This window comes from Ischnura elegans, chromosome 2 (genome assembly GCF_921293095.1).
Source record: "Ischnura elegans chromosome 2, ioIscEleg1.1, whole genome shotgun sequence".
NCBI lineage: Eukaryota > Metazoa > Arthropoda > Insecta > Odonata > Coenagrionidae > Ischnura > Ischnura elegans.
In genome coordinates this window covers 117,831,309-117,848,899 of record NC_060247.1, presented here as the reverse complement: position 1 = coordinate 117,848,899, position 17,591 = coordinate 117,831,309, and the positions used below count along the sequence as shown (strand labels likewise).

At 35.7% G+C, this 17,591-nt stretch overlaps 1 protein-coding gene across 6 annotated transcripts in view; it reads left to right on the top strand.

The window, feature by feature from the left end:
• Window positions 1-17,591, top strand: part of LOC124154478 (kinesin-like protein KIF13A) — a 226,883-nt gene that overhangs the window by 190,522 nt on the left and 18,770 nt on the right. For 2 of the 6 annotated variants that reach the window (XM_046528236.1, XM_046528234.1), the window contains exons 22-29: window positions 94-276; window positions 1,878-2,069; window positions 3,888-4,093; window positions 4,183-4,273; window positions 5,539-5,729; window positions 7,933-8,179; window positions 9,601-9,615; window positions 17,347-17,418. In XM_046528236.1, the coding sequence (XP_046384192.1) occupies window positions 94-276; window positions 1,878-2,069; window positions 3,888-4,093; window positions 4,183-4,273; window positions 5,539-5,729; window positions 7,933-8,179; window positions 9,601-9,615; window positions 17,347-17,418 (1,197 nt within the window). The remainder of the gene's footprint in view (window positions 1-93; window positions 277-1,877; window positions 2,070-3,887; window positions 4,094-4,182; window positions 4,274-5,538; window positions 5,730-7,932; window positions 8,180-9,600; window positions 9,616-17,346; window positions 17,419-17,591) is intronic. The other 4 variants (XM_046528237.1, XM_046528235.1, XM_046528239.1 and 1 more) reach the window with 2 other exon arrangements.

Below are 17,591 nucleotides of genomic sequence, written 5' to 3'. Positions count from 1 at the left end.
ATAATAGTTGAGCACCACTTAACAAGCATTTTAATTTTTTTTCCTCATGGAACATTAGAACTTATAGAATTATGAAATATCTTCCTCCAACAGACAAAACTGAACGTGATGTGGAACGAGAGCAGAGTTTGGTGAACCAATGGGTTAGTTTGACGGAAGAGCGAAATGCTGTGCTTGTCCCGGAGCCTGGCTCTGGCATTCCTGGAGCTCCCGCAGATTGGGACCCACCGTCTGGAATGGAACCTCACATTCCTGTTTTGTTCCTTGATTTGAATGGTAATATTGTGAAGGATTTTACATGAAAATCTTTTCCTCTTGTTCGGCCCAGTACCTACCTCAGTTTGGTGGTTAAGCCTGAATCACACGATCATTTTCTTTCGTCGTGAAAAGTGATCACTGGAGCGATTGCTTTTGGCGACGGGAAAAGTGATCGCTCCAGTGATCATTTTTCTGAATCACACGGTCCCTCCCGTCGTCGTCTTTCGCATCACTTCCGATATCACAGCTCGTTGTCATAGGACCTGCATAACGAAAATATATAGTGTGTTTGTTTATCTATGTCGTTCCCACGATTGTCAAACGTTGTGCTGCGATCGCACCATATGGGAATGCGTTCTGATTGGCTGATATGGGGTTTTAGTAAGGTTTCAGCGACGGGAAAAGCTACTGGGCGAGTGATGAAAAATAGTGATGGTAATCCTCATCGCGATCGTGATCGTGAAAAACAATTGCCGGCAATGATCATTTGAGAGTGATCACTCTAACAATTGCGATAGTGATCACTAGGAAATGACGGATAGAATGATCGTGTGATTTAGGCTTTAGCTGGAGTGCTGTATTAATCACTAATAGTAAATCCAAAGCAAGATATGCTACAATTTAAAGTTGCTGATTATCTTCTATTATTTTTTACAGCATGCAAGTAGTTTATTAAGGTTATATAGTATTGTAACTTGCCAATAAAAATTGTTTCTTTTCATATGTATTCAAGAATCAGCTAATCACTATTTTATTTCTAACAGTAAAAATTTTTAATTATACTCAATTCATCTATGGATTCCCTTACAAGATAGGGATAATATTATTTGAATATTTCGAGTTTTCCCATTAATTTTTAGTTTATATGTATTTTGGCGGTAATCAATGTTGCCACCTCTTTTCAATTATCTCCTCTTCAGGGGTGAAAGGAATTGTATCGTTTATTGTTTATGGGGCAATCTGTCATTCTTTAGGGCCATTACATACCTTGAAATGAATTAAGGGGCCACTTTTATCACAGAAAAATGTAGCCTTTATGACTTAAAGAGACTCTCCCTCTGTATACGTGATACAGGGGCCCTCATGGTTAATCATAGCCAACTTAGACTTCAACTCTGGCAGGGTAATACTGCATCTCTTAATTCATTTTGATTTCTTGTATGATGTTGGGCACGATATGGTGGAAGTTCTTAATATTATTAAAATAAGACATTGCAATATTTCCACTGAGTTTTATTATTACACAATGCATTTTGTCATTACAAACAACATTATCACAAACTTGATGACATTACAACACACTTGATAATGTTGTTTGTAACGATGAAACGCGTTATGTAATAATAAAACTCAGTGGAAATATTGCAATGTCTTATTTTAATAATATCATTTTGATTTCACTTTTCCACTTTTCATACTTCCAATTGCTCCCATGTTGACTGCAATTTTTTATAATAATTTCATGTATTTTTTATTTGTGATAGAGAAATATCTCGGTTGCAGGAATTCAAGTCTGGTGGAGATAAAGGTTTTGAACTAAAAAATTAAGTCCTGTTGTTTTTCACCCCATCCCCTGTAAGTAACCAGTCAATAAATCGTTTGTCTTCTTTTTGATGCAGCTGATGATCTATCAACTTCAAAAGGCGGAGAAAGTATGACCATAGCTGGGCTGAATTCCATACTGCCTAAAGAGCATGGTAATAAGTTTTATAATCTTCCGATTGTGAGGCATTTGGAGGGAGACGTGGGTGCAGAGGCAGCTTGGGACTCATCTATTCATGACAGTGCGCATCTCAACAGAGCCACTGAAGGTTAGTATTGGGGCTTTGTCTTAATTTTTTAATGGCATAAATGACACTTAAACATAGAAATGAGTATTTCACCATTGAGCGGTGGTGTTCATGTACTCGGTATACCATTCAGGATAGTTAAATTCTTAAAATCAGCTGATGTCTATAAGTTTATTACTTTTAGCAGCTACACATGATGCTAAGCCTTAGAAAGTGACATATAAATTTAATTAAAAATTCACGTATGCATTTGAAATTTTTTTCCAAATCCAACCGATTAATATTCCATGCATTACGTTTCACTTATTACTTCTTAATGTGTCATATTTTCCTAGCAACACAATTCATTGCCCTACAGCAGCATAAAATTGTCGTTATTGTTAGGTATAGCATTTTTGCATCATTATACGAGACTTCAAAGCAATCAAACTCTTCTATTTTCTCACAAAGAATTTTGAACTTTTAGATGTGAAGGAGTATTAAAAGAAATGTAAGGAATAATAAAAATGCTGGCAAAAAAAACTTAAGTTCTATTTGAAATACTTGTTTACTATCAATCCAAAAATCAGATTTCACTCAAAAGGCAGCACCATGCTTCTCAGTGCATATGAGATCAAGGAATTCTTGACTTTAGACCTAGCAGCTCTGGAAATCTCACCTCTTATACACCTTGGCAAGTGTAGACTTGACTGCCAGAGCAGCAAAGAAGTCAATACTTAGTTATAAGTTCCGTGGGCTAGTAGTTGATGTGAGCTAATCCACAGGTCCTATGCCAAAAAATTTCAAGGATCTTCACTTGAGCAGTCATGCCATGATCTCATATGCACTGAGAAGCATGGTGCTGCCTTTTGAGTAAAATCTGATTTTTAAATTGATAGTAAACAAGTATTTCAAATGGAATTTAAGTTTTGCCTGCATTTTTATTATTCCTTAAGTCTCTATCAATACTCAATTCATCTAAAAGTTCAAAATTCTTTGTGAGACAATTGGAGAGTTGGCATGCTAGTTAGTCTCGCACAATGATGCACTCCATATACCATCACAAATGAGGTGTCAAAAAGTCATATTTGTCACTGTTATTTAAATTATTGAAAATGTGTTTATCAAATCATAGGTCATATACAGTAGAACCTCGTTAAAGCGAGTACGGGATATAGCGACACCCCCGCTATTACGAGAGTTAGCCGATGCACCGTCAATTGACCCTATAATAAGAGTGTTAAAAAATTCGTTTTTACGAGACCCTTTCGGTGTTGGCTCTCGCCATAGCGAGGGTTTCACCGCCGGAAGACTTTCATCAAGACTCCTTAACCTCTGTAATTGCTAGCGATCTGCTAGAAATGAAGTTAATGGAGTGCTCAGTCTCAAATTTATGTGGTAAACTGTTGTTCGATAAATATAATGATTGACGAAAGAATGCTTTGCATGATTTTTATTCAGTGCGGCGCTTATAAATTGTTTGAATAGTTAGTCGTTATTTGAGTAAGGAAATTTAGTGATGCAAAAAAACATCGCCTTTCGTCTGGATTTATGCTTACGTTTATCGGATAGATGTTTATCTGTCGCCGCACCACTCCTGTTCCTGTATATCTGTTCGCAACAGGTATATTGGCTATTATTTGCTCCACCTCCGGTAAAGCGACAATTCGCTATAGCGAGTGTTTATTAGAGCACCGTGGGGTGTCGTTATATCGAGGTTGCACTGTAAATTACTGCACATTATATATACTTGCTCTTGTGCATTGTTTGATAAAATTTCTTGATGAAACTTGAAGTACAATACAATTATTTTTTTAATTGTTTAGTACAGGTGTTTATACTTCTTTCATTATTTTTCAGCCACTGAACGAGTTTATCTGATCCTGAAAGCCAGTGTCAGGCTGTCTCATCCTGCACCCATGGAATTAGTTTTGAGGAAACGCTTAGCTCTTAACATTTACAAGCGACAAAGTTTGACTGAACGAATTAGAAGACGAATCACCAGACCTGAGTACATAATGACTCGCTGTGGTGTCACGTATGAAGTGGTATCGAACATTCCCAAGGTTTGTGTGCTCATATCTGCTGTTTTACCAACCTAGATTTTGGAAACTCTTCTGTCATTAGTGATTTTCATGTTGTTCTCTTTAAACAGGCTAGTGAAGAATTGGAAGAAAGGGAGTCCCTTGCCCAGATAGCGGCTTCTGGAGAGGATTCTTCCATGGGTGATGGCGAAACGTATATTGGTTAGTGACATGAAATTCTCTACATTTTCCTGGATTTCACTTTACCTGGTTGGTTATCTTGTGCTCCACAGTACATACTCAGTGGCACATATTTAAGTTTCCACCCTCACTGGCAGTAACCACAACTTTGTCATGTCAATTGCTAGCACTGTATTTGAAATTTAGTTCATCATTCAATCAATTGTGGTGCTCATTGTGTGTGTCTCAATCAAGCTCATATTTTCCATGGTTGGAAGCCAGTTTATATGCATACGAAAAAATAGAATTTAGGATTCAAGTTTCACCCCAAGGCCGAGGAAATTGCATCATTTTGAAAATTTCGTCCTTCATTTCACTTATCCATTAGAAATCTTTGGCCTTTTTGTGCAAGATTTGTTAATTTTTTTGTGCACATAATATTTTTATTCAAGCATTTTAATTTATGAAAAGTAATCTTTTGTATTCATTTTTGTGATGTTGAATGGCCTCTCTCCTCCATTTTACAGCCCTGTCAATTTGTTCCCTGTCGTGCCAGTGTTAGTGCCAACCTCTCATATTTTAATACATTCTGGCCGCAGAGCTAGGCACATGAAAACAAATAAATAGGGCATTCAAAATATTTACAAGAAAATTTTCACATAAAATTATAAACCATGCAGCTTTGAAGGCATTTGGTATTACAAAATTCAGACGTACTTATCAAAGAGAAAGGATGTTTCCTTTTACTGTTATTAAATTTTTACTCTTATATTGTGCTGCTTAGTAATCTTATTGACTGCAGCAGTAAACGATAGAACCACTGCCATAGTATGTTAAATAATACATTGTATCTTTCATTGTCTCATATCATGAATACATTATATAGCAAAGTAAAAGTTGGAAGAAAATACAATGTAAGCATCAGTCAGCAAATATACCCCTTATGTCAGAACTATGCAGTAGGTGGCTTCATTGAGGAATGGTAGAAACAGAGTAACATAGCATGAAATAAGTTTTCAATGCCTATGAGTAAATATCAGTATATTAACTTAAATGATTCATGCAGGATAACACTGGAATAGTGCAGCCACAATAAAATTGATGCTGGAAATCTTATTAGTTTATGGTTATTTTTATCCCATTAAGAGTGAATATGTATTACTTTATCAATATCTAGTGATATATTATGATATGCATGATATTTTTCTCCTGTCTTTTTGGCCGGTGATTGTATACTTCTTTCCTGAAGCACTTTCATGATGAAATTTTGCTTACATTTGTTGATTTTTTTCCTCTGTGAAATACAGAAAAATATACTCGTGGAGTGAGTGCTGTGGAAAGTATCCTTACGTTGGACCGCCTCCGCCAGAATGTTGCTGTCAAAGAGCTCCTTCAAAATAGGGGCACAGCCATCAGCAGCATTGGTGGTGCATCTCCCAGCGCTTTGCTGCAGAACAATTTCATGAGAAAGACTGCCAGTGTTCCTAACTTTGCTCATGTGAGTGGCTGTTTTATATACACATGGAAGGTCATTTTGGAGACATGTATACTAAGTAGTCTTAGGTTGAGATCAACATTTTTGGCTGTAAAAACACCTGTACAAATCCAAGAAATGAATTTCTAAGGTCTGGGATTTCATTGAAATATTTTGTAACCTGTAAGAGTACAGCATATTGTTGTACAAAAAAGTAAGACAATTGAAGTTAAGCATTGAAGAGATTTAAAAAATTATTTTAAAGGCTATAAAACAAGCCAGACTCATGATAAAATTATTGGTAATGTCACACAAACACTCATGTGTATGTTTGAATGATAAGTGCTTCAGTGTATGTGATTACCTCAGTTATTGTGTGATCAGGTAGGTAATGTTTTGCCAAACATTATGAAGGGATTTCATTTTTTCACATTATTTACTCATTTCCTAGTCCACTCAGGGATGGCTCATCAGAGCAAGTGATTTAAGTGCCTCTTCACCTATGTTTTTAAGGGAAATTTGAAAAAGTCAACTTTTACCCAAGGCTTGCATATATGTTCCTATATTTTAGCTCTCCTCTTTTTAACCCCATTAAATTTAAAAGTTTTACTCTTATACAGTAGACTCTCGTTATTACGAAGTTCAACGGACTTATAATCCGGAGGTTCGTAATAACGGAGTTCGTATGAACGTTTCTTTCAGGAATCATCGAAAAAAACCGTGTGTGATAAATGCGATTAAATTATGCGGAAATATATATAAACAGAAAAAATCGTTTCAGTTTCGGCATGCGGCATGACGTAATCGAGGGTTGATATCCTCCCGAGTACAGTAAGTCCGATTTACGAACTAGATGCGTTCCAAGACCTTGTTCCTAAGTTGATAAACCTACGGTCCGGCCGCCGAGAGTTGTCCGATGACATGCAGAATAGTCTAGGTCGGGGCAGCGTTGCCAGGTGAGAAAGTTAAACGCCTATAAGGGCCTCCGTGAAGAATGGAGACGGAAAGGACGACGAGCGTGAAGGACCCCGTGGAAGAATCACTTGTTTTGGGGATTCGAAGAAAGAGCATGTTTTAGTGGATCAGGCTTATTTCGCTGCTCTGTATGCATTTGACAACGTTGTATGACTAGGCGATGGTGTGAGGTGCGTTTGGGGGACAGCGATTGGCTGCAAACCGTGCTGGCGAAGTGTTATCCGCACCTCCTATTGAGCCGTCATCGGACCGGTCGTACTGTATGCAAGGCATCGAGGAGTACGGTTACCATGCAGAATGCAACACTTCACAACAATCGTGCGCTAACTCACGATTGTGACGAATTGATCTAGCTGGGCGTGCAACGCAGCCGAAGCCGAAAAAAAAATCGCTCTCCACGGCAAGGAACAACGGGCGAAACACTGAACAGTTCCTAACTTCACACCGGAATGAATGATACTTGGTTCAGATTATGCCCAGAGAACGATTTCCTCTACGCCGCAAGGCGTATTAACGGCTAAATCAAAAGGCGCCAAATTCGAAATTTTTGAATGCTGTCATCTCTGCAAGTTCGTAAATCGAATGTGCGTAGGAAGAGAACTAACTGTACATCAAATTTACGAGCTGTAATGAGTCTGTGACCATGATTCCACAGGAATGAAGCTTGTTATATGACGTTGCGCGAATGGGGAAGAAATAACCATAAATGACGCTCTCGGTCACAGTACATGAGGACAACTTAAACGTGGCGTGATTAATAAAACTGAGCGTAGTGAATATCCATCCAAATGCCATAGCTTATGCGTGGAACTTCGTAATCAAGTTCATTTTGTAACCGCCAGGACCGGGACTGAGGTTCGTAATTTCGTAAAAACGAAAATTTTGTAATAACGTTTCTTTTCCTATAGCTTGGATAGGCCTTTTCGTCGGGACCAACGATTTGCTTCGTAAAAACGAGGACTTTGTAATAACGTTGTTCGTATTAACGAGAGTCTACTGTAATCTCTTCCTCGCATGCATTGTAAGGTATCAACGTTTGTATCTAATTTCTCAACAGCAAAGAGCTAAAATGCATTTACTCTCTGACTCAATTGTATAGAGGAAGCTCTTAAAATTTTTATGTGGAGACTTTCCTAGTGATTGATTGATTATTGATGATTTACCGACATTCATTTTTTTTGTTTGAGTAGAGAAAACTGAAGTGTTAATGCAAGCTCTGAAAATTATCATTACATTTCTGTGGTGCATACAGTATTTGCGACTTGAGGGAGGACATGAGGGTCCAGTCCGCTCTGAGAGCTTTGCCGACCTTAACAGCGAGCAGCTTCCTGGAGGGCCAGCCGGTAGTGCTGGTAACAGTCCTTCAATATCCAAAAGCCACCATCTCCTTCATCACCCCCACCTACACCAGACATCCCCATTGGCCCAAAGTGGTGCTTGTGGTGATGCATCTACTTTACCATCTACCATTGCCTCTCCAACTAAACCATTTGGACTCGGTAAGTGTAATGCTGGCATTGATGCTAACAATTCAATTGAAGTGTGCTATGCATATGGGCTTAATTGCTTTCATTTGACTGCAATTGCTTTTAAATCCACTCGAGAGACCTACGTTCAATTACTTCATTGCTGGTGGGAAATTTTTGGATGTTTTTTTACCGTGGGGTAATCAGTTCAGGCGTCAAAAAGAATTATTTATTATAGCAGAGTAAATTTTATTTGACATAACTGGAGAACACAATTGAAAAGCTTCCATAGCTTGCTTACAGTGTGAAGAAAAATGTATCTGGTATTTTGCGAAGGAAAAAATTATAAATCTAACCTATCTCAAGTAGGTAATTCTGAATTTGTTACTTGGAAAGCTTGAAGTTTTTTTTAGCCATATCAAATTATTTGGCAAAAATGTATGAATGAAAAGGGTTTGTATCCATGCATCAAAAGTTACTTTTTTACGATTTTGTAAACTCCATAAGAATTCCCTTTTATTCTCTCATTTACTTAGAAATTTATTTTTCTGAAGAATTCATGCTCAGTAAATATTGAAGTTACTTTTATTTTTCATGTGAATTACATATTTTCAAACTTCATTGTTGCCAGTGATGAGCATCATAGAGGACAGGATTCCTTGCTCGAAAATTTATCTTTTTTCAGGCTGAGAATGAAGCCAAATGTGCTGTACAAGCCATACTATGGAAGCTTTTATTGTTTTGACTGAATGGCTAGATTATAAAATATCACAATTTCTTGTGAATATTATTTTTACAGAAGGTGACGATTGGAATAACTGATAGTGCATTTTATATATTCATGGCCATCTGCAATTGCAGAGTCTATCAATGTTTGTACATGTGTATATTGATATTTATCAGCAAGCTTTTACTAAATGAATGCTTTCTTGTGTGTCCTCTCTGACTAACATTGTTTCTTAGCTTGTACAAACAGGCCTGAGGGAAATATGTGGTTTTGGGATCTTACAACCTTCATAATATATGCTGTGTTACTATCTACTCTTTGTGTGTTTGCTTAGGCATAATGTGGTTTGCTTTTACATTTGTGACCAAAATAAACCTAAGAGGTTTTTCTATTTCATTCATAAATATTTGTCACAGTGCAGGGGGCATTGACTGACATTCATATTTATGAAATTGCCACATTTACCTGCAGATAACTTGAAACATATGTACATGATCAGTTTCATTCATTGGGAGTTTAACGAATGCTGGGTTTGATGAGGCTGAGTACATAATGGTTTGGGGAGGTTTGGAGGACATTATTCAAAGGTGGTTCTCATGCTAATTGAGTTGGCTCTCTGACCTCTGCTCTCCTTTGGTTTAAACTTCTTTCTTCCCCTACCCCTCTTCCCCCGTGATCTGCGTTGCTGATTACACCATGTTCCATTTCGTTGCGCCTCCTGCTATAGGCTCAATCATTACAGGTAAACTGGGCAGACATTTTGATTGATTCATTGATGTGCTCTACCTGTCGTCCCCCTGTCTTCTATTCTTCTTTTACCTCTATTCTTCCCATCTTGTCATCTCTTTTCCCTTTTCTCTGGACATATAGTCATGGTTTTTGGTTTCTCTTCAACACCTATCTGATGTCCAACCCTCCGCAATCTCCTCATCTCTGTCATTCAAACCCATTTACTCCACTACTTCTTCTTCCTCCTTGCTGTATATTTGGTTTCTCCTTTTTGAGCCCAAGACTTTCATGTGTTTGTGTGCCAGAAGTTATTGAAATATTAAATTTGCACTGCCCGCACAGTGATTATTTCATTCGAAAGTGATAAGTATTCATTATACTAAATTATTTTGAGAAACGACTTTAGAAACTTTTCCTTTGAGTACATTTTTTTGCCCAATTTAGTTTGGTATTTTAGTCCATTTTCATATCTGTAGCTTTTATTCATCTCATAATTCATAGCTATTTTACTAGCTTATATGTATATCAAATTTAAGTAGAGTGTTAAATTGCAGTTTTGTTATGTTTGTTGCCAGTGTTGATGACCAACTATATTAGTTCTGGTCATGTGTAACTCATGCCATTCTAGATATTTCAATTTTATTTTTAATGGTAAATATAAATTAGTATAGATTACGAATTATTCCATATTCTCATGCAGATATTCAAGTAGTTAGATAAGATATGTACTACCTTAGTTATTTCCATTATTTTAGTGGTGAAATGGTAGTTTTTGTGTTCAGAAGTGAGTAGAATATTTTTTATCAATATCTGGTAATATGTTAGTAAGTTTTGATTAAGGAGTGTTCCAATGGAGACAGTTACATCTAAAGTAATATTTAAGTACAGTGGAACCACATTAAAGCGAGTACAAGCTATTGTGAGACCCCCACCATTACGGAGCACTGTGTATTGACCCTATTTCTAGATAATGTGACAGAGTTTCTCAATTTCCTTGGTATCACGAATACACAATCACAGAAAAAGTCTTCTCATGTGAGATTGCAAATCAGTTCCGCTGCCAACACACACACACACAAGCTACTATGTATTTCAATAATTCATTAAAAATCCACTATCAATATATAGAAGCTCATACCATTAAAAATACAAATGGGAAATAGGCAAATACAATCATCAAAAACTGGAAGACCATTCTTATATTCATCACGTAATACTATATATACATAAATATATATTATCACAGAGCTTGTTATGATGAAAACTACTATTTAAGCACTGATTTAGCCTCAAATTATCCTATGCAAGCGGCACTGATGACTTTTCTCACTACTATTCGTTGATACGGTTGTTAATCTTGGATAAATTTCACATATAGGTTTGAACTTGATACCTTGATTGTCAAATGTCATCTCTACGGTGAATAATGAAGGTAAACACGCCACTGACAATTTTTACATTACTTTCAGACAAATCTTGATAACATAATACCACTGTTTACAAAACAAATTACGATGGGACACTCATAATTTCAACTCTTGGAAGATATTTTTCAACCTTGTCATACTTCCTGCATTACAACAACTGGCACTGTGAATAACTGCAGTACATTAATGGTAGTTGTCACGTTGAAAATAACACCATTTTTGGCACAAAAGATGTTCATAGAAGTCTCCAAGCAGCAAGCAAAGGTTGTATTCACCTTACAATACAAGCAAAAGTAGTCCTATTCGATGAATTTTCTGGTATCTACAAAGAAATAGATGAAGTTATTGCATATAAAAGCATAGCTGACATTAAAAAACAGCACATTTGTTCTAATTACGTAAATGAATGTGGTGCTGTCGATAACATCAACTTACAATAAACGTATCCATTTCCAACGGCCGTGGCTTACACTGCTACAGCGATGTTATTTAGGTATTATAAAACATTTGGTTTAACTGCTCCAGTTTTATATTTTATGCCCTTACTCAGATATTAATATTATAAATAATATAAAATATGAGGGCTTTCAAGTCTCTATTGTCAGATATTTTGCTTTAAAAATGCCAGCTCGACCAGAATAAGGTAAACAAATGTCTGCCATTAAGGGGTTGGGGTCACAAAGGCAGGGTATCTGGCCGTGGTGTCACTCCGACCCCCTAAACATGGAGTGGCTCCGACTGGTGGCCACTTGTAATCACTTTGGGGCGGTGAACGCGCTTCCGGATGTTACCACACTGTATGAGGAGTCTCTCCACATGCGGTGAGCCGTTTGTAATTTGCCCCAATATCTATTCATAGCTGTGTAAGAGATCAACATTAGGGCAACTCTTCGACGAAACCTTTAAAGAAATGATTGAAATTGCATTTGAGGATGAAAATTCTGATGCCAGAAAGAATTGCTGCTGAAATAATGGCAAGAAAACCTGTTTGAAAATTTTCCTCTCTTTAGAAGTAAAAGTTTTGATGAAATGTAAATGAGTACACACACACTTTTTATGTATATATTTTTAACTAAGGGTTTTCGTGAATTTTTTGGAAATGTCCCTTCAATGAAATGATTTTGATTGAATTATCTCTCTCTTTTGATTTGGGCTTTCCACTTCATTTGGGGGTGTAATCAAAGCTCAATTGCCCATCATCAACAGAGTAGTTTGTAGTGACAGTAACTGAGTTGCTGATAATGATTCCATATCCATAGCTCAATTTTCACTTGTGATCATTATATTTTTAAAAATGTGACCATTACTGGTAATCATGTCATTATTTTTGCAATTAGTATAACATTAACATCACTTTCTCTGTGCTAAGTTATTGTACCTATGTGCCTAAGCCCAAAATGTTGTGAGAACAACAATCTTTTTGTAAATACACCGTGCTCATTAACTTCTTGAGGATATTTTCAAACACCTAATTTTATACTAAGCTAGTGTAACTGTTATTATTTTCCTCTTGAAGTTCCTATTAGAAATTGTTGCTAATCGCAAATTTGAAAAATGAAGTAATCTAAAACAATTACTTTTTCATGGTACTTTACCCATGGAGGCTAGAATTTTATTGCTCTGTATTGTCAGCGTAAGGGTTGGTGGGATCAAAGAAACTTGAATTCCCTCTATAATATATTGTTAGTTTAAATGCAAAATCCACAATTAGAATACAAAGGGGATTTTCTTCCTGGGTTCTAAATAATTTTTGTGGGAGTATTCAAACTTTGCAGTTAGATTTTAACATCATTGATATGAAATTTACTCCATTATTGTAACCAGGGGAAGAAAAACATTTTGGGATTCATTGATTACTTAGTATGAATTTAACCTTATAAATTATGCTGATAGAGTTATACACAAACTTTTGTAATTTTTCACGCTTGAATAAAATTTACACTGACCTAGTTTTAAGGGATAACAGTAATTCTCAACCTTGAAAATGGCGGTCATCTGTTGGAATGTAGTTCGGTGTAAGTTTGATCAAAGAGTGGAAAATTACATAAGTTTTTGTGTTCTTCAATCCTCATGATTGAAAATTTCCTCCAATTCAAACCTGAGTGCATTTTTAAAATTTATCTTGTTCACCTTGAATATTAAATTTCTTAGACTTAATCTTATTGAAAATTGGTGCCTTTAGCCCATTCATTAGTTATAGGATTTAGATATTGGTATGCTCTGCTCACAAACTTAACAAAACTGCATTTAGGCTAGCTTCTCCTTGAGTTTATCGTGTGAACATGAAAGGAAAGTATAATCTTTTCTGTCCTAATTTATTACATACATTCATGTCAAGAATGTTTTTTGATCCCCTCACGTATCATGGCACTAATGAACACAAGATGGACTTGAGGCTTTTACCCTCAGCATAGTATTTCAACTCTTAGCGGCTTCTTTTAGAGCAATTTGTGTAGTATGGAGATTTTAATAAGAAAAAGATAAACAAGAATTGAACACACATACAAGTGGCTTATATTATTATTATTTCCAATCAGAGAGCTCTTTTTTTCTAGCATGCGTGGGATACATTAGTTTTAGACCAATGGCATTTTTGGTGAAACTAATGCATTTTTACCTTGTGGGTTCTGGTAAATTTTGTAAATTAAAAGAGGAGATGAACTCATCAAATTCTGTTAAATGTTCAAACTTGTTAGTATGTGAAGTCAAGAGTAGAATATAGTCTAAAGGATCAACTTTGCCATGTTTAACTATATAAAAGTATGCATTAGTAGAAATTAGCTCACAGTCATGTCTGTAGTTGCAAAATAAAACTTACATATTACTGATCAGTTGTCCTGGCATGGATGTTTATGTCAGCACTCACTCTTGAAACTAGTCACTGATGAGAACCATGAAGCGTTTTTATTTTAATGGTGTTTTTTTATAATTTTGAATTACAAATAAAATGATGGAATATTCAGCCTTACTGTTGCCCTATACTAATTAATGTACGTATACTAATCATTAAAATTACTATTCATTTTTCAAGTCATCTAAGGAAGCCTGTATTGTCATGAAGCTCTTTCTCCAGTTATTAAATGCATTTCTCTGTATCCATATCATCGAAATATTATGCAGATCAATGTAGATTCAGATGAGTCAATGCGGATCAATATCAGTTGTCAAGTATATTGTCTAATTCCCTTAAGGCTATAGAATGAGTCCACAGTGTATTCCTCACAGTGCTGTAATTTCATTTAATGGGCTAGTTCACTATTTTTTTAATTAATGTTGATTGCAGCAGATTTTAAAACATAAAAATACTTGTATGTTTCCATTTTTATATCCATCACCTTCTTCTTGATCAATTTGTGGCTGTATATTGTTGGGCTTACCCCTTTCACTTATAGGTTCATGATGTCATAGACTCTTGCCAAGTGACTCACAGCTTCTTCGCTACTTCTCAGCTTTGTGGATTCATTTTCATAAGCAATCTAATGAGTAATTCTTTTGTTATGATTGGGTCTTTCTGAACAACTTAATGAACCAAAACTTTAATGGGGTCACTAACTCAGGCAGCAAATATTGGATTTTTTTTCATTTTAAAGTAATGAGGAAATGGCTGAAAAAGGAAGACTTTATTTTCATTATAACTTATCTTTCCCATCTATCTACCGAAACATATTAAATAAAGACTTTGGGTCTGAGTGAACAGCCATTTCCATCATAATATGAGCACTAATAATTATGCTCCAGTGTGACTTGGGTGGACAACTTTTTGTACTCTTCATTATGTCCAGCATTCAGGATATAAGGAATTATGGATAATTCTATGCGTCAGATACGTTACCCATAAATACCTAATCCCGCAACGATGAATGTATTTATCACTCTACAGCTTGTGATTGGACAGAGGACTTCCAGTGAATATAAATGTTATAGTGATGATAATGCGAAATCATTGTATACCCCTCAATTTTGCGCTGCAACTATGTTGTGTGTTCTTGCTGATTGGGGACCTGATCAATATCATGATATGGACATTGATAATGCAGTGCTTTTTTATTTCACCTACGAGCGAGTAGAAGGGAAAAGATTCTGTGTGGAAGCACAAAGTCATTCTTCCATGTAGCAAACGCGGAATAGCATGGTTATATTTAAGCCATGAATAAAATAGAAAATGTTTAGTTTTGCCTTAAGCATCTTTCTGTAAGGGAATTAAAAAAAAACATTGTGTAATGAAATATATTAATAGTGTGAATATTGCAAGGACAACTACTGATAATTTTAATGCAATTAATGCAAGAAATTCAGCCAAGTAGTGCCTATAGCATTCTGATTGCTTTAAAGATGGATTTTTTTTCACTATTTAATAATTTATAAAATAAAATTCCGATCACTTAATGCTGAATTTAGTTACTCTTGTGTGCAACAATTATTTCAACAGTGCTCGCAAAGTGGATCGCACCGTAAGATCTCCTTTTACTGCTTTTGAGTTCTTTTTTTTTGTGGTCACTTATCAATTTTATTTATAACTTCAAGGTTGTCTACCAGTGATGGGGTTTGAATGTACAAGAGTTGAGATATAAGGATTGCCTTCACCAACATTGAGTGCCTGTGTTAATCTGTACATACTGCTTGGTGAAAATTTGAATAATTACTCAAGGCGAGCAAATATTGTCTGTATGCTAATTCAGAGAGAAGGATAGCAAATAGATTACTGTGAGATAGTTGCATGTATTAAAAATGATTAAGTGCTTGAGTAGCCACGGTCCTTTAAATATATTTGGGGCTCAAACCTAAAAAGCTTTAACTATGCTTATGGAGTGAATCATTCAGCTGCAAAAGTTGAGTAAATTTTCAAGTTATTACCCTGTACCCAATAGGCAAATATCCTAACTTGGAAATGTCAATTATATTCACTGTATCAGTTGAAAGCATAAGTATTTCTATTAGATTAATTATCTGTGATAAAGATTTTCCAATGTGTACTGTTAAGATTGTTAAATTAAGGTATTAAATTGACCAAAATATCATCTCTTAACTTGATTGATGTTAGTTTTCATAGAATATTTAACTTGGTAGGTATTAGCATTATACTAGAGCTGTGATCAATCCATTAGAAGTTAGATTTTTGAAAAAAGTATTACCTTGTATTTCATGAAGTACTTTTTTACTGATTATTAAGCACTGTAGACCCTAAACAGTATTTTATCATTAAAACCCCTTTATTTTTATCCTTAACCAGTCACTAATAACCTTTTCCTTCGTGAGGCCCTTATAGGAAAATTTATTAATGCAGCATGAATACTAAAATGTTGGTGGATGGAAGAGTTTATAGCTGGCAAGGATCATCCCTCAATGGTGTGACTAGTGGCTTTTTTAAATACCCATTTCATAGGGTCACTTCATTGGCATCAGTATCATCTTCATCTTCTTGTACATATTGACCTTTGCATATTCATAATTTCTGATGTAATTTAGTTAAGCTTGTGAAAACGTTAGGATTCCTTTTTACATCACCTGATGTAAATAATGCGCAGAATCTTCATACAACTCTCATCAATTGGCTTCCATTGATTCACTGTAAATTTCATTAGATTTACGTGTGATTAACCATCAGTTTTACATCAGCACATCTACGATGTTGTCCAAGTAATGGGTCCCGAAGCTTCATTTCTTGTTCCTAGAAAATTCTTGGGATCAGAAATCTCTTTTTATTTCTCAAAATAAATTAGGTGACAACATAGTCAACCCATCAGGAGCCATTTTTCATTATTCATTCCCTTATTTTTTATGCTATTCAAACCCATTGAAAATAAGGAAGAAGGAGACTTAGTGCTAAATTTTTTACCGTGGGTTTCTCATTCTTCATTCAACCTTAGTCTACTGCGAGTGATAATGCATTGAGATGAGTAATTCCTTGCAAGATTAATCGTGAGGTTTTAGTGCTCTTTGTTAGGTCCAGAGTATTTATTTAGATGCAGTATTTACACCATGAGCTTTTCACATATTGAGTTTCAATTGCTGAATATTTTTGAGTATCAACGTTACTTGGAGAAATCTTTTCAATTACCTTACCAATTAATACCCAATCCTTCAACCAATTTATGCAAATCATTACTTATGGATTCAATGTACAATAGCAGCGAAGAAATACCTTGAACATATACTTCACGTTGTAAGAGCCCCCTGTTAAAGGCGAAAGAGCTGTGTGTTTTGATGTGGTCTAGATCTCAATGAAACTGTCCAGAGCATTCATTCTCTCTGATGATCTGATTGTTGTGATGTGTGCCATTGTTGTGGTCCATTCTCCTCCTCTCTCTCTCTTTCAGCCCGACCTACTTTCCTCAACCTCAACTTCAACCTCAACTCTCTGCGATTGCAGCCATCTTCGGGGGCTAAACGTAGGTCTTTTCTGCTTTTACCCCTTTCTAACATCATTAACCTGTACTCTCTTGCTTCATTCTCAATACTTTTTCTTCTGTTTACTAACGTAATTGAATATAGTAAAAAACTGCTAATCTTTGTGCAGCACTCTGCTTTTATTATCATTTATATTACTGTGTTAACTTTCTGT